This window comes from Petromyzon marinus, chromosome 83 (genome assembly GCF_048934315.1).
Source record: "Petromyzon marinus isolate PM22_M1 ecotype Great Lakes invasive population chromosome 83, UKy_Petmar_22M1.pri1.0, whole genome shotgun sequence".
NCBI classification, from domain to species: domain Eukaryota; kingdom Metazoa; phylum Chordata; class Hyperoartia; order Petromyzontiformes; family Petromyzontidae; genus Petromyzon; species Petromyzon marinus.
This window is the reverse complement of record NC_133748.1, coordinates 5,251,358-5,273,896: the sequence shown is the minus strand read 5'-3', so window position 1 is coordinate 5,273,896 and position 22,539 is coordinate 5,251,358. Positions and strand designations below refer to the sequence as shown.

Genomic DNA, 22,539 nt, shown 5'->3' with positions numbered 1-22,539 from the left:
CTGTATGATAGTTGGGTAGCGCAGCCCCTTTGGCGCCCATGTACTAGGTGCTTCTGTGGATGTGTAAACTTTGACTTGAACATAGCTATTTCTGTAACCAGTCACAAGCTAATCCCTCAGGTATTTCAATGCTAAATTCTCATGTTTGATATGTAAACTCCTTTAACAAAGTGCCTCACTTCTCTCACCCAGCTTAAAAAGACGCCACGAATCTTAGCAGCGTTCATTGAAGCTCTGTCGTCCCGACAGTTCTGTTCCTTCACCTGAAGAAGGCTACTTGTGTTGTGGCTGAAACGTCGTGATTTTTGTTGTTTTATTTTTTACCTACGTGACTTTACCGAAGAGAACCAAAGAGTATGGATCCTTGCAGTCACGAAAGCTTCAAATCTAGAACCTGTGTAATATTTACACAACCCATCGGCACTCGCCCACACCCTCATGAAATGTGGGGAAAAATCCCACAGAACCGGTTTGGCCGTTGAAAGGGAGAGGTGTCAGTCGTTTCTCGACGCCTCTCTACACAGCAGCAGCAGCGTTCTGCAATGCGAGGCTCTTTTGAGTGTCGCAGCGCCGTACAACTCCAAAGTACGTGAGGCAACCAAGAACAAAATAAGTCTGAGAGGAGATGGAGCGATGAAATCATCCCGTGTGCAGGTACTGGGAGGATTCTCGCGTCGCAGATCCGTGAGAGATGGTTATGGCTCGGGGAAGTCTTCATCCAGCAGTTGATCGCTCATGGCATGTGATGGTTAATGTTACGTCTCATGTTCTTAGCACGACACGTGTTGGAGTGACATGGGGCAGCACGTTTTAACACGTAGTCTTTCGCGACCAATATCATCCATAATAGAGGTTTTTTGGGGTTAGATGGCATAACTATATAAATGTGTCGTTAAAACTTGCCACCACCCGACACATCCAACTAGTAAGGTTTGTCACGGAAACAAAACGTGGCCAATTCGTCACTAGTACAGCACACCGGTGTGTTGGAGTACTCAGATTAGATAGTTGTAATTACTGGCGAAACGTTGTACTTAGATTGTAAATGTTGTGGCTTGGCTCTCCAACACACCGGTGTGTGGTACTATTGACGAATTGCCATGTTTACGTAACAACCCTTACAAGTTGGCTGTGTTGGGTGGTGGCGGGTTTTAACAACACATTTATATATTTATGCGATCTAACCAAAAAAACCTCTTATTGTTTAAAGCTTCCGTGACTGTGAGGATTCATCTTCTTTGGTTCTTTCGGTAAAGTCACGTAGAATGAGAATAAAATAATAAATTGATAAAATAAAATAACACAATGATATTCTCACGACGTTTCAGCCACAACACAAGCGGCCTTCATCAGGTGAAGGGGACGAGACTGTCTGGAGGACACCACTCCAGCGCTGTCCTCCAGACAGTCTCGTCTCCTTCACCTGATGAAGGCCGCTTGTGTTGTGGCCGAAACGTCGTGAGAATATTATTGTGTTATTTTATTTTATCAATTTATTATTTTATTTTCATTCTACGTGACGTTACCGAAAGAACCAAAGAAGATGAACCTCTTATGGGTCAGCACGTTATTTATTTGGGTATAAGCACATTTCAGGGGTTGAATAAAGGATGCGTGCATATGCATTTTAACTATATATTTTATACTGCTGTGAAGAAGGTGCAGTGGTACAGCAATGGAGAAGGTCTAGTGGTACAGCAGAAGAGAATGTGTTGTGGTACAGCAGTAGAGAATGTGTAGTGTTACAGCAGTAGAGACCGTGTAGTGGTACAGCAGTGTAAAAGGTGAAGTGGTACAGCAGTAGAGAAGGTGTAGTGGTACAGCAGTAGAGAAGGTGTAGTGGCACAGCAGTGGAGAAGGTGTAGTGGTACAGCAGTAGAGAAGGGGTAGTGGTACAGCAGTAGAGACCGTGTAGTGGTACAGCAGTGTAGAAGGTGAAGTGGTACAGCAGTAGAGAAGGTGTACTGGTACATCAGTAGAGAAGGTGTAGTGGTACAGCAGTAGAGAAGGTGTAGTGGTACAGCAGTAGAGAAGGTGTAGTGGTACAGCAGTGGAGAAGGTGTAGTTGTACAGCAGTGGAGAAGGTGTAGTGGTAAAGCAGTAGAGAAGGTGTAGTGGTACAGCAGTGGAGAAGGTGTAGTGGTACAGCAGTAGAGAAGATGTAGTGGTACAGCAGGAGAGAAGGTGTAGTGGTACAGCAGTAGAGATGGTGTAGTGGTACAGCAGTGGAGAAGGTGTAGTGGTACAGCAGTGGAGAAGGTGTAGTGGTACAGCAGGAGAGAAGGTGTAGTGGTACAGCAGTAGAGCAGGTGTAGTGGTACAGCAGTGGAGAAGGTGTAGTGGTACAGCAGTAGAGAAGATGTAGTGGTACAGCAGGAGAGAAGGTGTAGTGGTACAGCAGTAGAGATGGTGTAGTGGTACAGCATTAGAGAAGGTGTAGCGTTACAGCAGTAGAGAAGGTGTAGTGGTACAACAGTAGAGAAGGTGTAGTGGTACAGCAGTAGAGAAGGTGTAGTGGTACAGCAGTAGAGAAGGTGTACTGGTACAGCAGTAGAGAAGGTGTAGTGGTACAGCAGTAGAGACCGTTCAGTGGTACAGCAGTGTAGAAGGTGTAGTGGTACAGCAGTAGAGAAGGTGTACTGGTACAGCAGTGGAGAAGGTGTAGTGGTACAACAGCAGAGAAGGTGTAGTGGTACAGCAGTAGAGAAGGTGTACTGGTACAGCAGTAGAGAAGGTGTACTGGTACAGCAGTAGAGAAGGTGAAGTGGTACAGCAGTAGAGAAGGTGTAGTGGTACAGCAGTGGAGAAGGTGTAGTGGTACAGCAGTAGAGAAGGTGTAGTGGTACAGCAGTAGAGAAGGTGTAGTAGTACAACAGAAGAGAAGGTGTAGTGGTACAGCAGTAAAGAAGGTGTAGTGGTACAGCAGTAGAGAAGGTGTAGTGGTACAGCAGTAGAGAAGGTGTAGTGGTACAGCAGTAGAGAAGGTGTAGTAGTACAACAGAAGAGAAGGTGTAGTGGTACAGCAGTAGAGAAGGTGTAGTGGTACAGCAGTGGAGAAGGTGTGGTGGTATTGCAGTGTAGAAGGTGTAGTGGTACAGCAGTAGAGAAGGTGTAGTGGTACAGCAGTGGAGAAGGTGTAGTGGTACAGCAAAGGTGTAGTGGTATTGCAGTAGAGAAGGTGTAGTGGTACAGCAGTGGAGAAGGCGTAGTGGTACAGCAGTGGAGTAGGTGCAGTGGTACAGCAGTGTAGAAGATGCAGTGGTACAGCAGTAGAGACGATGTAGTGGTACAGCAGTAGAGAAGGTGTGGTGGTACAGCAGTAGAGAAGGTGTAGTGGTACAGCAGTAGAGAAGGTGTAGTGGTACAGCAGTAGAGAAGGTGTAGTGGTACAGCAGTAGAGAAGGTGTAGTAGTACAACAGAAGAGAAGGTGTAGTGGTACAGCAGTAGAGAAGGTGTAGTGGTACAGCAGTGGAGAAGGTGTGGTGGTATTGCAGTGTAGAAGGTGTAGTGGTACAGCAGTAGAGAAGGTGTAGTGGTACAGCAGTGGAGAAGGTGTAGTGGTACAGCAAAGGTGTAGTGGTATTGCAGTAGAGAAGGTGTAGTGGTACAGCAGTGGAGAAGGCGTAGTGGTACAGCAGTGGAGTAGGTGCAGTGGTACAGCAGTGTAGAAGATGCAGTGGTACAGCAGTAGAGACGATGTAGTGGTACAGCAGTAGAGAAGGTGTGGTGGTACAGCAGTAGAGAAGGTGTAGTGGTACAGCAGTAGAGAAGGTATAGTGTGTGTGACAGTCCATATGTGTGCGCGTCGATATGTGTCTGTGTACGTCCATGTGTGTGTGTAGATCCATGTGTCTGTGTGTGAGTCAATGTGTATGTGTCAGTTCATGTGTGTGTGTAAGTCCATGTGTCTTTTAGTCGATATGTGTGTCTTTGTAAGTCCATATGTGTGTGGAGGTCAATGTGTGTGTCAGTCTATGTATGTGTGTTTGTGAGTCCATATGTGTGTGTAAGTCGACGTGTGTGTGTGTGAGTCGATTTGTGTGTGTAACTAAATGTGTGTCTCTTAAGTCGATGTCTGTGTGTGTGAGTCCATATGTGTGTGTGTGTGTGCGTGTAAGTCGATGGGTTTCTATGTGTGTGTGTAGATGTCTGTGTGTAAGTCAATGTGTGTGTGTGTGCCTTTTTCGCCCGGGCAACGCCGGGTACTTACCGCTAGTTTCATATAAATGGCAACAATATCAAGTAAAGTCAATGATATAATGCAATACTCGCATCCATCATGTTTAACAATAATATATATTTTATTATTTTATTGTTTCCCTTCAACGTGACTTTACCGAAAGAGCTAAGAATAATAATATTCATATCCACTAATATGGTTGACACAACAATCCTACTTCCGATTGAGCACGGTTGGCTACATACGATGCAAAACAATTTCAACATACTCATATACGAGGCAACAAAGCCTTTATTTTCCGTGCCACATTCTTTTTGTAAATCGGAAACAATGATTACTGTACAAAGTACAAATTCGGCCAAATTTGGAATTGTCACATTTGGGTTGGAGCTCTCAGTTCCTGCTTTACTCGTCAGTCACCTCCGTATCACTCTTCTATCGCTACCACTATCATTTTTAGTGTTCCCGTGAACTTCACTCATCGATCCTTCCATCCATGTTGAGGTCTCGGTCTACCAGAATGCCCCTGTTGTCTCATCCGTTCCCTCTTCAATCACCACACTGCAGGTCACACTCACTCAACGACCCACTCAAGGCAGATGTCATGACCATAGATGAAACATCTGTTACATCGTGTTCACGATGTAATTTTGAAATATATTAACCATCATTACGAGCATTGAGTCTTTGCTAGCCCGTTCATCTGGGCCCTCTGGCTACTTGATTCCATACTCTTTGGTTCTATTCGGTAAAGTCACGTAACTTTACCGAATAGAACCAAAGAGTATGGATCCTTGCAGTCACGAAAGCTTCAAATCTAGACTTGATTCCATGTACCTATAGACTTGCCAATGATCTATAGTCGCCTCATCGGATGAACTTTCCTTCTATTACTCTTTTTCATGATTTTATTGGGCGTTCTGCTACCCAACCATGATTCCTTGACCTGAGGAGGCATGGTTTATCCCCCTTTAGTTATCAACAAATTACAGTCTCACTATGGTATTGTTGGCAACCTATTGGGATATTGGGCATGTGCTCAACAACACAATCATTTAAAACTACTTTATTTGCAACCACCATCAAGCATTGTCTTGACCTGATCCAATAATTCGAAATAATAATCCAGAGTGATTTTCTTTTCAACAGATGCTTGCAAAGAATGCAGCAAAACGTCGAGGCCGGTAAATTAAGGTCGCACTGTCTGGATTCACGTTTTGAGCTGGACACGAGCTGGACAAGCGACGGAGGAGTTTGAGCATCTGCGGCGTGGAGAGCGGAGTATCATGACCTCGCGGAGAAACCCAACGGGGCTCACGATGGGAGTAAAACTTCTCCTCATGGTGAGGACGACCACTCACATTGTCTCAGTCATTTGTCAGTTAAATGGTTCACGTGTCGCTGAGGTCCTGGGTTCATATCAAGGTTTCAGCCACCTGCGGTTTAACCGGATACTCAAGCCCTGTCACCAACGACTTATATCGAAATCTGTATTTCTATATTGAGATCCATATATTCGCACAGAGACACAAAGATTCACAACAAAATGCTTGGGCTCACACAAAGATGCATACTCGCACGGATACCTATGCCCTTCTATGGAGACCCATAGAGTGACATAGAGTCACATAAACTCAGAGAGTGACACAGAGGAATACAATTATACAGAGGCACCGACTCGCATAGAGACAAATATAGGCTGAACTGTGACTAAACCAGGTTTTCAACTCACCTCCATACATGACCACTCCCTTCCACACAGCACCAATCACCTCTACACCCCATCACTCATCAGCATACAGCAACACCCTCTTCCACACCCCACCAGTCACATACACTCACCACCACAGCACCACTGACCTCCCATACGGTCCCCAAATGTCTCCATACCCACCCTACATCAACTTGTAGCACCACTACCCTATCAACGCGTTGTACATTGCAATTGAGAGTTGACTGCATGTTATTAAAATTTATGGCACCACACAGCCGCCTGTGAATGGCCAATAAGTTTCCACTACACCACGGTAGCTCCTTCAATTGTCGGTTATAAAAGTAAAACTGTTTTGATTATTTTTCAAGACATTTATGCGTTTGGTAATCCAGTAACTTTTTTATTCATCCATTTACTGGTAATGGAAAAATAACTGATTTTAATTAGGCTAATATAGAGAGAGCTGACGTACATCTAGGAGACGGTCTACTGAGATGTAATACCTATTGGCTTGTTCTTGTACCATATGGCAAGACAGTAAATTATACGTTCAGTGTTAAGTTTGTGAACTTCAGGAAGAGAGATGGGAGTGCAGAGGTAGGAGAGTGGTTTGATGGGAGGTAGGAGACTGCATGGAGGGGAGAAATGGTGAGATGAGTAGGGACGAGTTGGAGAGTGCGTGGCGATGAACATAGTGAGATGAGAGGGAAGAGGTAAGAGACAGGGGCAAGATCATGACGAATAGAACAACAGTCACTGCAATATTTCAGTGAATCTGAGATTTGGCAGAAAGCCAGTGGAGAGAATGCAGTGTTGGCGTGATGCGACCACGTTTGTGTCTATGGTTGAGGAGCTTTAGAGAATCATTCTGAATCATCTGTAACCTGGACCATGGAAGAATGAGTCACAGTAGTCCAAGCAAGAATAACGGCATGGATGAGAGTCTCAGCAGGCAGTGGATCTAGACAATGCTGCATGAGTGCAATGTTCAGTGGTCAGAAAATAATGTGGCTCCTCAGAGCGCAGCAAGTTTGTCTCTCTGCACACAACAATCTCTGTGTAATCCACCAATCATAATTGGTATGGAAAGCCAATAGGCCAATAGACTAAACCGTTACAATAGTTTTACATCAATGTGAAAAGAGATTGTAGCTTTGTGTATCGTTGCGTTTATCTTTAATGTTTCATGCCAATTCATGATGAGGGTATACACTTCATTAGTTATTGTGTTGACCAGGGCCCAATAGTTTATATGTAGTATATTGCTCCATTTGTTAAAAAGCCTGCCTGCTTATGTTAACCAGAAGTTCAAAACCGCTCCACAGTGTTCTTGCTTTAACAAATACAACTGGGTAGAATTTATCTTCTTTGGTTCTTTCGGTAAAGTCACGTAGAATGAGAATAAAATAATAAAATAAAACAATAAAATTCTCACGACGTTTCGGCCACAACACAAGTGGCCTTCTTCAAGTGAAAGGAGCAAACCTGTCGGGACGACAGAGCTACAATGGGTTTGCTCCTTTCACCTGAAGATGGCCACTTGTGTTGTGGCCGAAACGTCGTGATAATTTTATTTTTTATCTTATTATTTTATTCTCATTCTACGTGACTTTACTGAAAGAACCAAATAAGATGAATCCTTGCAGTCAAGCTTTAAAAGGATATAATTTGTCTGAAGAGCCAACAGGCTGATGGATCTTAATATATTTGCTGAATTTGTGAGGGAAATTAGGGTATTTGTTGCATTCCTGGTAACTGCTAAAACATAAAATAACTGATTGTCACTTTGCAACAAATATATAAATGTCAAGGGCACGAAGATTTGTACTTTTTTAACTGATAAAATAAGGGGGCTGTCATGGTGTAGTCGTGAGCACACTGAACATTCCATACAGTGGTCTGTGGCTCAATTTAAATCTACACCACCACCTCTGTCCACCCAGCAGTGTAAATGAGTTCATCGCAGTTAAGTCTGATCGTCAGGTCTCAAGTTATTCATAAGACGATATATACACATCCTTGATAGGAAAAAGATGATGTGATGGGTTGAATTGGGAATTCCCCTACCTCTTCCAAGACGTTTGGTGAGCATGGAAGAGTCGACAAATACCCCCTGGAGCTCCCAGTAGTTGAGGCCCTTCCACCAGCCGTGACAAGGACAGGCGTGAAATTGCAAGATATAGAAAAACATGACAGGAGTGCAAATTATAGGCAACATAAACACATCACAAGGTAACTCAGCACCTGGCCTACAAATGGGCATTAGTTTGTCAGTCGGGGGCAATGATTGGTGCTTTCCCCAATTGAGTATAGCAGGTAATTTACATTTGGTAAATTTAGATTGTGGCACGTCATACAATGGCCGGCTCCTTTCAAATTACGTATGTTGGTTGAACTTCTTTTACACCCTACGCATCCAACCGTGCTAATTGAAGGTGCGAATGTCAGGGCATCTTTAATATGAGTGAAGCAGACGGCGCATATTTATGATTCATTTAGCTGGATCGTATTGCTGTTCAGTTCCTCCGCCTGATTGCCCAACCATTCTGTATGGATCCGTTCTGCAGATCTCTTTACTGCACAAATTGTCTCTTGCCAAGGAGTGCGGTGATGGATTCTACAAATCACAACGAGGCATCTGTTGTGAGCTGTGCCCTGCAGGTAAAGCAACACAGACGTGGCCATCCAGGGTCATAACACTTCCCTCCCCTTGACATTCGATTGTCACGATAACATTGAAAACAGCAGAAGTCCGTGGAGAACTTTTCATGACTTTGCAGACAGGTTGAGAACCGTTGCCCTACCCCTACTGCTGTGTGAAACAAAAAGCATGGCACTCAGGTGCCTGTTTGGTGGCCAGGTTGACGCACTACAGATGTGTGAAGGAACTCCAATTGGTAGTGCCATTCCAGTGGCCCCACCAGACGGGTTAATTTGTAATAAATAAAAAAAACACAACAATATGCATCGAGTTGATGCATTGTTCCTAAAAGGAGCGTGCTTAAAGTTTGTCCACTTTGTCTCCCAAAGAATCAGTTCCTGCTTGGACGTTTAGTCCAGCACCAATACAAAAGTGAAGTATTTTGTCTTGGCCTGCTCACGCTGCGTTGTCCTCCAGGGACATACAAGATGTTCGACTGTGCAGCTAATAAAAGGAACGCGGGGTGTGATCTATGCCCTGAGGGCAGCTTCATGAGCAGAGTCAACCATGAGGAGAAGTGTGCACCGTGCAGCAGTTGCGGACAAGGTAAATGACAGCACAGCAAGTAGGTTACTGCCATATCTGCATTGTGTGTTTTTGAGATTTATCTCTTTGTATGCATTATATTTCAATAGTGCCATCAGCATCTTGTAATAAGGCAGATAAGTTATATTTGGGGTGTACAGTGAAGAAACAAAACAGGATATCAAACAGACCAAGATACCAGCAGTGCTGATATCCTGGTTTGTGAATCTGTAGCAATTAATAATGTCCTGCCAATGACACATTCTCGGGTATGTAACTGATCTCATCAGATATCAGAAGCTAAACAAGTTTCAGGCTGGAAAGTGCTTAAGTGGGGGTCAACCATGCATATAACTCGTGATATAGACCGCTACAGGGCTACGTACTGAGGAGTGCAGCAAAATCAATTGGACTGTATTATTTTCTGTAGTATTTTCCTACATCTATGTTCCTCACCTTTACCAACCTGCTCTGTGTGGTGAAGTATGAACAAACAACCTCAACAGGGGACAAAGAGGACTATATTTCTTGGATATTTTCTCAGGTACATATTGGATAACATGAATATAACCTCTGAAAATGGTCAAATCACAGTCGTCTGCATTCCGCCAAGGGTTGTCAAATCAAAACTGGTAACTATTTTAGCAATTAATTACCAGATATGTGGCCTACTCTTCCAAGAAGACCAGCTATCTTGGAAGAGGTTAGCATACTATTTTGTTATTGCCCACGACAGCCCCTCTAGAGGGTATTTGGCCGACTGCCACACTGCCCAGACGTCTTGGAAGAGGTATTCCACCTCTCAATGGTAACTCCAAGGGTGTTAGCATGAAACACCAGCCTATCAGTTTAACTATTTTACGTTTTGTATTTTTAATAAGTAATTTTTCTTAAGTTGAATAGTCAATGTGAGAATATATTGATGTCTCACGATACATGGCATTGTGCGGGGTGGACAGAGGCATTTTGTTTTTACATTTGTAATAAACCACTATCACGACAACTGTTGATTGGCGTCTTTTTAGTTATAGAATCTCTGCACATCTCCACTCTCTCTTCCTCTCTCCTTTCCCTTTCTCTCTCTACTGCTGTTGACGAGCCGTTCTATGTCCACCGTCGTGGCACGCCTCCCTCTCTCTCCGATACTGCCGCTGGCTGTCGGCGTGCCGGGAGGAGCGGCTGCTTCGCTGGGAGTTCGCCACATGGTCGTCGGCGAGGAGAGGTTGAGCAGCGATGCAGTCCTGACCCGACGCTTCCCACACCGACCCCGAGTCCTCTCCTGCCTCCGCTTATATCCCTCTTGGCGGAGCTAAGCTCCACCTTCAGCCACGCCCCCTCGTGGAACCCTCCCGATGGTTCCCGTTTATTCTCTCCAACTCTGCCCGTTACCTTTGGCCCAGATGGAATCCCCGCTTAGGATTGGATACCGGTTACCCAGCGGTGGCCATGCAGGAACCCCTTGTAACCTCCTAGATGGCGCTCTCTAATTCCACAATGATAATTATTAATGTAACCAGTGACCTCTGGCTTACAAGTTCAGTGTGCTAACCTTACACAGCAGTGGTTACTTTTCTTTCCCAGTCTTAAATGGTATGCTTATTGTTATAGATATTTCTATATGTGCAGCAAACTGGCAACCATTGTTTTCTCTCATTCAGTGACTGATGATGCAAAAACAAAACTATTAAATTGACTTTGGTTTGAATGGAGAGGTTAGTGGTTTGATGTGATGCTTCTCATTGCAGATGAGGAGGTGGCTCACACCTGCTCCGTGGCCCAGGACACCGTGTGTCAGTGCATTTAGGGGCTCAAGAGAGACCCTGGCTCAGGGATTTGTCTCCATGAAAATCCCCACACAGGTGAGCTAACCAGCCACTGGAACCGGTGCCATCAGTTATGCAGTAGAGACGTTGATTTGTTATCTTGACAGTCAAAGCAACAACAGTCTGGTAACTGAAATAGCAGACGCTCGCTGCATAGGAATGAAGGCAAAATACAGACTCGTGTTTGAATGTAAATATGACCAAGAGTAACTGTAAAATTATCTTTCTTGAAAGGTGAAATCCAAAACAGGATTCATTGTGCACGTTTCATTTACAACTCACAACTTTGAGACAGCATCATCATCATACCTAGCATCGTCTTTATCACTATCAGTAGCAGAATCAGTGGAACCAAAATGCAGCGACCTCAGGCATACGCTGGGTATTGAATGCCTTATTTAAATCAGGTGAGCATTGCTATTATTTAACTATTAGGAACCCGCAGAATGTCTATGGTAAGAAGATGGCAAATATGTACAGACTCTGATGATTTCGTAAACTGATTATTTCATGCAGAAATATGATTTGTATCTCTGCTAACAGTATGCGGAAAAGAAATGACAATTATTCACCCCCTCTCCCTGCTGCACCCAAATCCCGCGTGGCATCATAAACCCTTCTACTCACCACCCCGACGTCTCATGACATTACCGCCTCTCCTCACCAACTCACGCCAATCTTAATTTGAATGGCTAAGTGGTAATGCGTCGTTGCAGAAGTTCAGGGTTCGAATCCAGCAACCACATTAATTAATATTACGGGTATATTATCCATAAATACTACATTGCATATTGTTCACACTGAACATTAGAGATCCCGTGATATTGTTCCTAAAAGAGTGTGCCAAGTGTGTTGGCTTCCAATTACGCAAAATTTGAGGTACACAGAAAAACCCTCTCTCTATTCACGAGGGATTTGTTCTTGAAAATGCACACGATTGCAGAATTCGCTCATGAGGAAACCTAGTTCCAATTGGAAAAATGGGGTGACGTTCATTGTACGAGTGGTCACCCCAGTGGTTCCTTGCCTGGTATACGTAACGTCGGGGGTTCGATCCCAACCCAGACACCTGTATATTTGGAGTTTGGATGTTCTCCCTGTGGTCAGATGGATTTTTCTCTGGGTACTCAGGTTTTTCGCCTCCACATTTAGAAACATGCATTTAGATGATTTGGCTGCGTTAAATTACCCCTCGATAAGCCACTTCATTGAGCTATCATTTGTGGCCAAGTCATATCTGACAAGTGGGCCTTATCTGGAAAAAAAAAATCGTTATAAACAACCATGTGTTTTTTGTAACTACCTTGGATGATGATTTTACTCTGATGGAGGGTAGTGGTGATGTTGATGAGCTTAGGAGGTTGACTCAGTAGATGCAGGTGTTTGATAGCAATGCACAGTTATCATTTTGGAGAACACGAGCCATAACACTTTCCTGCATTTTATGCAACTCAGTCGACTTGTTCATACCTAAATGTATAAACGAGTGGATTGTAAGTATAAAGTAAACCTGCACAATAGCGAGTTCCTAGTGGGATCACTGCATGACTTGAGGACTAAGTGGGTAGCCGAGGAGGTATTGGTGGTCTGGCACGATGTACACTCACAAATACTGAAGTCCAGTGGGTCACGAATAGGGAATTAGTATACATTTGTAGTGACATTACTGGATGTCTGAATGCTGCGGGTGCAGTACCGGCCCTAGAGGAGCACGGTGTGTGCTGCATAAGAGCCCTGGATGGCACCACGCTTTAAGTGCAATGCCAACCCTGCAGGATAGGGTGTGTGGGTGCCGACTGAAGGATAAGGTTGTGTGAGGCCATAGCATTTTGGTTGACCCCGGAGGACACGTGACCGGCTAAGTTGACAGAGGGGCCCAAAGAGGGGCCTAGGGGGGGTCACGTGGTTGGGACCCAGAACCTCCCAATAATTGTGGAAGGTGGACCTGGCCAAGGGCGAAATTGGCCATGACACAGAGAATATAAGCCGGGTCCCAAGAGGGATCAGGGTTGTTGTTCATCCAGGAAAAAAACCCTTCATCTACACTCTCCGCCCAACGAGTCTCCAACACGTGGACCCGGGCCGAAGTCGTTGGTCCCGGTCCATAGTAGCAGTTACGTAATCATGAGTGTAGTTAGCCAGGTGGTCACCACATAAGGTTGTTATTCTGTTAAGGGGAAGTTATTCCATGTGTTGGAACTAAATAAATGTATTGCCTCCAAAGTCTACATCTGCGACTCAGTTGAACCCATTACACATTTGTAATGACGACTTGGCACACTTCTCTTGAGATGGGACTTTATTCAAGACACGTTCACTTGACATCAGGCAACAGCCCCGAGTCTCCTGAGCATCTCCTTTATATACCAACCGAGGCCACGCCCCCCTTCTCGATCATTCTCGCTCACTCTGGATGCTAGCTCCACAGCAGACTCTACTGACCTCTTTCGTGATCTGACCATGCTCCCTTCTCAATCATTCCCGTAGCCACCAGTCCCTTCACACTCAACTGATACCCCTGTCATTACCTCCCGTGGCCGCCAGTGCATTCACACTGTAGGCTGATTCTCCTGTCATTATCTCCCATGGCCAATAGTCCACTCACACCGCATGCAGGCTTTATTGTCATTATACATTTAGTTACTCGCGAAACCCACGGATTCAGAACTCGCGAATAGTGAGTGTTTACTGTACCCACAATTGAGTTAAGTGCATGAAGCCACATAGCAGCTTCGCTCCCTATTGAGAACGTATTGCAGACAGTGTCTATGAAACACCGCACCTTCCTTCATGAGAGTCTTGCACCATACGAATGGTGCGAATAATAAATATACACATAATGTGATCTGATATGTGTTATCAGCAGGTGTGGATTAGACTTCAAATGTTCTGGTTTTGACAGATGTTTGTTTCTCATCCTTTAGGAAACTACACTGCACCTGCAGCAGCTATAGTTTTGGGGTCTGTCCTTGGACTGGTACTGTCTGCATTTAGTCTCTTTCTACTCAAGATAAAATGGAAATGGCTGACTTTGAAAAAAACATCGGAGCATTATGGTAAGTATAGTGTTCCATTATTATATCCAAAACGGGATGAATCCATTAAAATGTATTCTTATGCTACCATGGCGACACCGCTTGAGATCTTACAGGTGCATGCTGTAAGTAATTATATTCAGAGACTAACTGTTACATATTAAGATAATTGTTAAGTCATTTCTCACCATACATATTTTGACACAAAAGAGTAAGATGTTCTCTATATTTGATTGTTAAAATACACCATACCCATGTACTTTACTATCTCATTATGCGAGACCAGAACTTAATGAGCCATCTTGCATCAGTTTAATTGTTGTATATTTGCAGCCACTGCAACATTAATCTCAATTTCGTGCCACAAAACAAGACTCCAAATCCTGAGTTCTCAATGCATGCATATTCACAATCAGTAGTTTAGTCAACGACATGAATCTCATATTCTTGGTTCTTTCGGTAAAGTCACGTAGAAGGGAAACAATAAAATAATAAAAAATAAAACAATAAAATTTTCACGACGTTTCGACTGCAACACAAGCAAGCATCATCAGGTGTGAAAACCACAGCAAAATGATTGCTTGTGTTGCAGTCGAAACGTCGTGAGAATTGTATTGTTTATTTTTTATTATTATTTTATTGTTTCCCTTCTTCGTGACTTTACGGAAAGAACCAAGAATATGAATCCCTGCATTCACGAAAGCTTTAAATCAAAATACATTAATCTCACTCAATACTCTGCCAATGAAATTACCATATTTTTTTCCGATGTTAAACGCTTTCAAAACAAATGCAGTTAACTCTTGATCAACGTCTAGTTAATCGCAGCTCACCTTGAGGGAACTGTTCATCACTCCAATAGACAAGCGCACCTCTACCAAACAGGCTCAGTGATAGTGTTGAACAAGAGAAAGTATAAATAGTAACATCATGCAGAATCTGCTGAAGAATCAGATACAAACTGACTCCAATAATGACTAAGGATATGTAGGTGAGAGAGCACTTCATGTATTGGAGACTGGTAGGACTCTAATAAGGCCTAGAATGTTAGATGAGATTACAATTTGACTAATGTTTCCATCATAAAAGTTTCCTTTAAAATGTTACTAACTTGCAAATCCAGATATTATGAAAATTGTAATTGTCTATCTTTCTGCCACTATGACATGTGTGTTCCGGAATTACAATGTCTGTGCCTCCAATATATTTGGAAATTTTTCTTCAATAAATAATATTTGTTTTCATAGGAAATGAATGCCTTAACCCTCAATATAAACATTTTAGCAGCACGTAGGCTTTCCCGATCAATATGAATAATCTCAGATCTAATGTATCCTAATCATAGGTTTCGGGGAGGGACAACAACGTGAACATAAAATCATCCACTATGTTACCTGTGAATAACCCAACTAATAATTGGTACTGCATATTCTCAGGTTAACATGATCCATTGTAATTTATATTACTACATTAAACCCCCTATAGTCTTGGCACCTGATATGCTCACAATGATGGCTTCACATTTACTCTCTTTACGACTGAAACAGGAAGACTTCTTCACAATGTTTGATGATCACCTGACAAAGCTGGTTGTAATCACCAGCGAAACGTCATATTCAAATTGTAAACATTGTGGGTTTAAGGTCCAACACAGCAGTGTGCTGAATTAGTAACAAATTGGCATATTTTGTGAACTTAACAAACCTTGCTAATTGGCTGTGTCAGGTGTCGGGTTTAACGACACATTTATAGGAATAGGTTTTACCCTTTTAACTGGCACAAAAACTGACACCTTTATTCAAGGCATCATATTTGCAATAACCACAACACAAGCAGTCAAAATGCAAACAAAAAGACAACTCTGATAATAATATGCACTGTCCTTGAATTTGATTGGTCCACACCCGAGACAGCTTTTCTTAGAAACGACACATTTATATCAATCTAACCCAAAATTAATTTTATGGCCAGCTATGTTTGTTGACTATGAGCTGATATTTTTGGTGGCCATCGAAAATTTTCCTACCTTTGACAACATGTTAGAGGTTCCCAAATCCATATTTTTCAACAGGCTTTGTTCTTTTAAAAACCACCTTTAAACATTTGCTCAGATAAAATGGTTAGACTTATTATATGAGGTTATATTTATTACTTGTCCTTTACTAAGAGATCATGGAATTGCGGTAGAAAAGAAGATGGTTATATGATGCTTGCAATAACGTGAGATTAATATTTGTTTTGGAAGATACAAGGAATATAATATTCGGAAGAACTGTTCAGCAGTGGCAGGTGTAGAGATAAGCCAGAAGGCTACTACAGGGGATGATGAACGTAGATCATTGCTGAGGAGTCGAGTGGAAACGGCAAGGCAACGGGAGAAAATCAATTTGTGGTGGAGACACTGAAAATGCTTTTTAACACAGGGACACTGATTAGCGGCCATCAGCACAATGTGGGGAACGACTTTGCTGCTTCCTTAGTCTGCAGTTTCACAGCACTCCGCTACACTTCTATTTTAGTTGCTTCCTACTGATTACTTCTGATTGGACACTAACGTTCAATACTACTTTTCATTCGGCAACACTGCAGCCACTTATTTGTGACATTTTCAAAACAGTATTAAAATATTCGTAGTATAAATGACCTCTTTGAATTGAATATGGGTTCCAATAATTGAATGTTTTGCTCTGCTACCAGAAGGAAATTATCAACCATATCAAGTATTAAGTGAATCGTTTGTAACTTAATTTTACGGCATTTATTTCACAGGCACTACTTATAGAAAGAATAATGATGAAGGCGAAGAACTTGTTGATCTTGTGTTCATTGAAGTTCAGGTACAATCAACGCAGCATTTTTACACATTCACTCCAACATTAATTATTCATTGTGTAGGCTTACTCACAAGGACAGCTGTGGGCTTCATCCCTCATTAATCAGATCCCGTGTTCTCCCCTACAGGGGAGCCAGGAGAGTGAGACAATGAAACTCATCCGAGAGAACCAAGAGAATCTCAAGGCCTGGATCGGAGTTGATCCCTCACACCTCCTGGAGCATCTCAAGGACTATGAGTGGATTCCTCACCACGTTTACAACGCAGCCAGGAAGAGGCATGGAGAGGAGTGTGTGGAGCACATACTGGACCACTTCTTAAAAAAAGGAGACACAGGCTGTAAGGAACTGTGGGAAGCACTCTACTTTGTGAGGAAGCACTATTTGCAGCTGTGGAGGTGGCTTCATAACCAAGGTATGACCCACGTTCATTATAACAAGAGTTGCGTACTGGCAGTGAATTGATTTTGTATGGCTTTTGTTACAATTGTAGTGAATCATTTCAGAGACGCGATTTATGATGCAAAAACGTTAATTCTACACTTCGTGCAACACCGTTACACACGAGACTAAATACACCTATCTCTCTTGTTACACATAGGACCACAATACACCTATTTCTCTCGCATACAGGATAACTATAATCGGGTCAGAGCAACCAACGTGCTGCCTGACCCACGATGTCGAAGACAAAGACGTAGATATATCACTTGGGTTCCACTTTACCTGCAGACAGCCCCAATATACGATCGGAGCTCCCCTTTTATCCTTCCCAGCGCGGCCTGGCTCCACCCTCGGCCCCGCCTACCTCTGGAATTACACCACACCTGTTCCCTCTCTGGCTCTGCTCTTAACCACGCCCCCTTTGGGAACTCTCTAGACGTTTCTCAGCTCCTCTTTCCGTGTCCCGTCGTTCACCCTTGGCCCACATTCCTCACCCCAGCCCATCACGTGCTTAACCCGGTGCTGGGGTGACTCGTCCTCGCATGCCCTCCCCCTGCCGCCAGCCACCCCCACCACACTCCCCCAGTGACCGACTCTGTGGCGATTACCTGCGGCGCTGGCAGAGGCTGTTATCCCCTACTCTGTCGGTAGTACTCATCTGGCTTCCTTCTGCTAGCACCCAGTACCATGCCCCTAGTGGCGCATTGAGTGGTACTGCATGGTGTGTGAGGCTCTGTGCCCATTTCTGCAGCACTCGGCGCTACGCGCCATAGTGATCCATTTAACGTCACTACACAATGAACAAGGAATAAAAGTCATTCATATGCTTGGATTCCGTACAACTTTGCAGCTTGTGCTTGCCCTTTCAAATAATTAATCAGTTATGTTCCGTGCCACAAAACAAGATGGCACTCACCAAGTGGCATGTGACTGAACAGCTTCATGTTAAACGCCGTAATGCTTGAGTACAATTATGAACCCATCTCTGCTTCGCCTCTTGATTCTTTTAGCACACTTGTGGTAAAAGTCAAGAGCAATGAAAAAAATACCCGTGACATTTATTCAACGCTGTCAATCACAGGTGACGCAATGCAGTGCATTCGAGAGAATAAGTCAGCTCTGAAGCTGTGGATCAGTAGGGACCCACACCATCTTCTAGAGCATCTGAAGAGTCAAACATTCATCTCTAATGCCGTCTTCGCTAAAGCCAAGGGCATGAATGGCGGCGAGAAGTGTGCAGAGCTACTTCTAAATTACTTCATCAAGAGAGGCAATGATGATTGCCTCCAGCTGCTGATTTCTCTGCAAGCCGTGCAAGATGAGTATCCTGAAGTCAAACAGTGGCTGGGCTCTCTTGGTAAGTTATTATTTAATTTAAAATGCCTTACACCTCTTTCATGTAAACAACGGGAAAGATGATAATTTGGAGGACAAGCAGACAATCGTAACTCTGCCACAGCAGCCCTGTAATATTAACACGTAGGTTTTTGCAACATCATGATTCATAATTCATTTTTGGGTTGGGACACGGAATAATAGCACCAAATCTGTGTCGTTAGATCTGTGTACTAGCGATTAATATGCCAATTATTATTGATTCATCTCACTGATAAGTTGTAGAGCAATCCTCAAGACCAAACTCATCAATTCGATTTAACATTATTAAAAACAGCAAACATCATCAAGACAATGTTCGGGAAGTCATACACGCAATGTCACCTTATCCAGCTAGGTATCATGACCATAAGAGGTTTTTGGGTTAGATCATCTAGATATAAATGTGCCGTTAAACCTGCCACCACCCGATGCAGCCAATTTAGTAAGGTTTGTCACATTTACAAAACATGCCAATTCGTTACAACTTCAGCACACCGGTGTGTTGGAGAGTAAACCCACATTATACTTATGCAGGACAACTACTCATGAAGTTTGTGGATGTTTGGTCATTCATAGATCCTATAAAGTTTTGATTCTTTGGTTTAATCATGGATGAATGACACAAAGTTGACTTTAAGAACGTGGTAGTTTTATCCAAACATTTTTTTTTACTTGCAAAAATGATCTAATGCACACATTGAGATTGATAAAATGTACATAATACATATTTGAGCTGATAAGTTAAGTGTGGCTTGGCATATATACGTGAAAATCCCGTGTAATATTCAACAAATCTATTATACCAATTGTAACACTTAGTTTAAAGCTTTAGTGACCATATAACGCTATCCTTCTGCAGGCTAAATCTTGGCTTAAAGCTTTCGTGACGGCAGGAATTCATATTATTTGGGTATTTTGGTCAAGTCACGTAGATATGGTCAAAGAAAATAATAAAAATAACAAAAAACTACGACGTTTCGATCACAACACAAGCGATTGTCATCAGGAGGAAAAAAAAGATGACGATCGCTTGTGTTGTGATCGCAACGTCGTAGTATCTTGTATTTTTGTTGTTATCTTCTTTGAACCTACTGTATCTACGTGACTTTACCGAGAGACCCAAATAATATACTTCTGCAGGCTAGCATATTCTTGAGTATCTTTTAACCTGTTGAGACAGTGCTTAGCTACACTTCTATTTTAGTTATGTTTAACTTGGGTTTAGCACTGTCTAGAAGTGAGATTTCCTTGGTCGTTGAGAATGCTCTGCTCTCCAGAAAAACAACTCCATGTCCTTGTTGTGGAAGATGGGCAACATCATGAGTGACCTTTCTGGAAGTGATGGCTACAGAGATCGGTTTCATGAGTGTGGGACATTTTGTGTAGTCTTAACTCTACCTTCATACAGATAATGATCACGAGAGACAATGTTGTCCACAACAGGGCACTGGGAGCCTTGGTAATGTGGGTTACTAGAGGCAGATGAGATTCAGATGCCAATGGAACGTGCACACAATGGAAAAGGAGCAATTACCACGTGATGCCATGTCCCAGCAACCACACCATGATAGTGACGACAAACATTACTTCCAGTTTGAAAATAAGATTATGTTGCAATTTGATCACAAATGTACGAGTGATTCTAGAAAGGTATTGGCAAGATAGCATAAGCAATGCATTAGTTGGCAAGAGAACATGATCTGTAAGCGGTTTAGATATCGTTAGATAAACACGTTTGCGCTGGGTGGGACGTGTGTACACAATGGGTCATGGCCAATCGTTGAGACAGGCATTGGCGTGGTCTCCAGACGTGTAACAACAAAGGGAAGACCGACGTGTAGATAGTGAGATAAAGTTTAAGCAGATCTTGAGGTCGCTTATCAACTGTGTAGCAACTGCATGATTTGGCAGAGGGTTGAATGTACTGGGGATGCGTGGTAGCATCAAGAGACATCTTGATCTTTATTGCAATTGTTCAAACTCAATTCCTGTTCATGTCTGTAGAACATTTTATAAAGTTTGTAATGTAAATATGCTCCATCACTCTCATCTCAGTGTCTCACATTCTGTGTTTATCATCATTATTATTCAGTTCTAATAAGGTAATTTGCTGCTATGAAGTGAGAAAATATTTAACCACACCAACTGTCCACTTTAATCAATGGTAACCTAGTAGTATTGTATTTATTCACAGGTGGTACCAAAACAAAGAGCAATGGAATCAGTGTGCCACGTGTTGATGTGCTGTCAAATGGAATTCAGGTAAACTAGATGCAGTTTGCATGCACATTGAACACTCTTCATTTGTTTAGTATATATGCTTAGGATGAAGCATGCTTTGGAATCCATTGCACATATAAATAACAAACTTAACTCCCATGTTCTCTAATTCACGACCACAATCAGAGTGACACATTGAAACTCATCCAAGAAAACAAGGGGAATTTCAAGGAATGGATTGGAGCGGATACATCGCACTTCCTAAAATTTTTTGACGAATCACATTCTATTCCACACGAAGTTTACCAAGCAGCCAAGAACAAGCATGGAGAGGAGTGTGTGGATGTTATACTAGATCACTTCTTTGAACAAGAAGAGACGGCGTTGTGGGAACTGTGGAAAGGTCTCTATTATGTGAGGAGGAACTACGAGCCACTAAAGAGCTGGTTTCAGAAGCACGGTATGACCCACACTAATAATACATCGTGCATATGCACGGATACTGTACAACTGTACAATTTTCCAATGTTAATTTTCAAAATGGTTGAATACTGTAATAAAAAATGTTGCCTGCTCCTTTATTCTTTTGGCACATTTTGGAATAACAGGATAGTTAAATGAAAAGACAATGCATATGAAAAGATAAATGTAAAATGCATCCAAAGTTATGTTTGTCACAGGTGAGTCCGTGCGGTCCATTAAAGAGAAGAAGTTGGATCTGAAGTTTTGGATCGCTAAAGACCCCCGACATCTGCTGCAGCTGATGAGTCGAGGACAAATTCCCAATAAGATCTTGACTCAAGCCAAGTGCATGAATAATGGTGAGAAGTCTGCAGAGGCACTGCTCAACTACTTCATATCCAGAGGCAATGACGACTGCCTCCAGCTGCTGTTTGCTCTGCAAGCCGTGCAGGACAAGTATCCTGAAGTCACGCAGTGGCTGGGCTCTCTTGGTGAGAAATTACTACATTTCAAACGCCTTCCTGCTTTTTTATGTAAATAACGGCCAATTGAATACTGGGTGACCAAGTGGTCAGCACACTCACGAAGGAGTCGGTTGTCAACGAGTCGACAGTTTTAACCCTGCTTAATAGCCCTGTAATCGATTTCTATGAGGCATCCTCACCTATATTCTATCCACTGCTGAATGAATGCATCCCCAAGCCACTGTTAATCCACATAGTCATGTGATACATTCCATATAGCTCCAGAACCTTAGCCAATTCAACTCCAACTCAACGCTGTGCACACCCTTTGGTGCATTCCCTCCTCTGTCTGCCACTCCATCGCTAGTCTCCACCACCAGGCTCCCAATCCTCCTAGTGACCTGTCTCAACAAAGCCTAATTAATTTTCTCAGCAGTCTAAAACATTGCATCTTCTTCCAAATATATTCACTTACTCGAATGTGCAGGTATGTCCATGGTCAGGTGTAGTTATTAAAGGGGGATCAGGATCAAATTGAAAATGTTAAATTACAAGGTGAGAGTGTAGAATGGTGTGCAGTCTGCCCTTAACATGAAGATACGACGGCCCTCATTAACATGTTCCATGTAGGTGATCCAAGTATTCTATGAACATGTCTAACGTTTGTCCTCGGAAGTATTTCATTATAAAAAATAACATCACATTCCTATCTGCAGAATAAAAAAAAATTCACACGGCACATGATGGGTAACATTCTGAGA

The 22,539-nt window shown here is 42.9% G+C and overlaps 1 protein-coding gene across 2 annotated transcripts; it reads left to right on the top strand.

Moving 5' to 3' along the window:
• Positions 1-487: 487 nt before the first annotated feature.
• On the top strand, positions 488-22,228 carry LOC142907783 (uncharacterized). 2 transcript variants are annotated; one of them, XM_076057580.1, is made up of 12 exons: positions 488-654; positions 5,331-5,524; positions 8,463-8,556; positions 9,014-9,142; positions 10,867-10,980; positions 13,890-14,000; positions 16,749-16,816; positions 16,941-17,226; positions 18,337-18,612; positions 20,827-20,894; positions 21,039-21,312; positions 21,533-22,228. In XM_076057580.1, exons 8-12 carry the CDS (start codon positions 16,962-16,964, stop codon positions 21,853-21,855), a joined length of 1,206 nt encoding a protein of 401 aa, XP_075913695.1. In that variant the 5' UTR covers positions 488-654; positions 5,331-5,524; positions 8,463-8,556; positions 9,014-9,142; positions 10,867-10,980; positions 13,890-14,000; positions 16,749-16,816; positions 16,941-16,961; the 3' UTR covers positions 21,856-22,228. The 2 variants fall into 2 exon arrangements, with proteins under 2 accessions (XP_075913695.1, XP_075913694.1); XM_076057579.1 differs by having other exon boundaries at positions 13,869-14,000.
• The last annotated feature ends 311 nt before the right edge of the window (positions 22,229-22,539 follow it).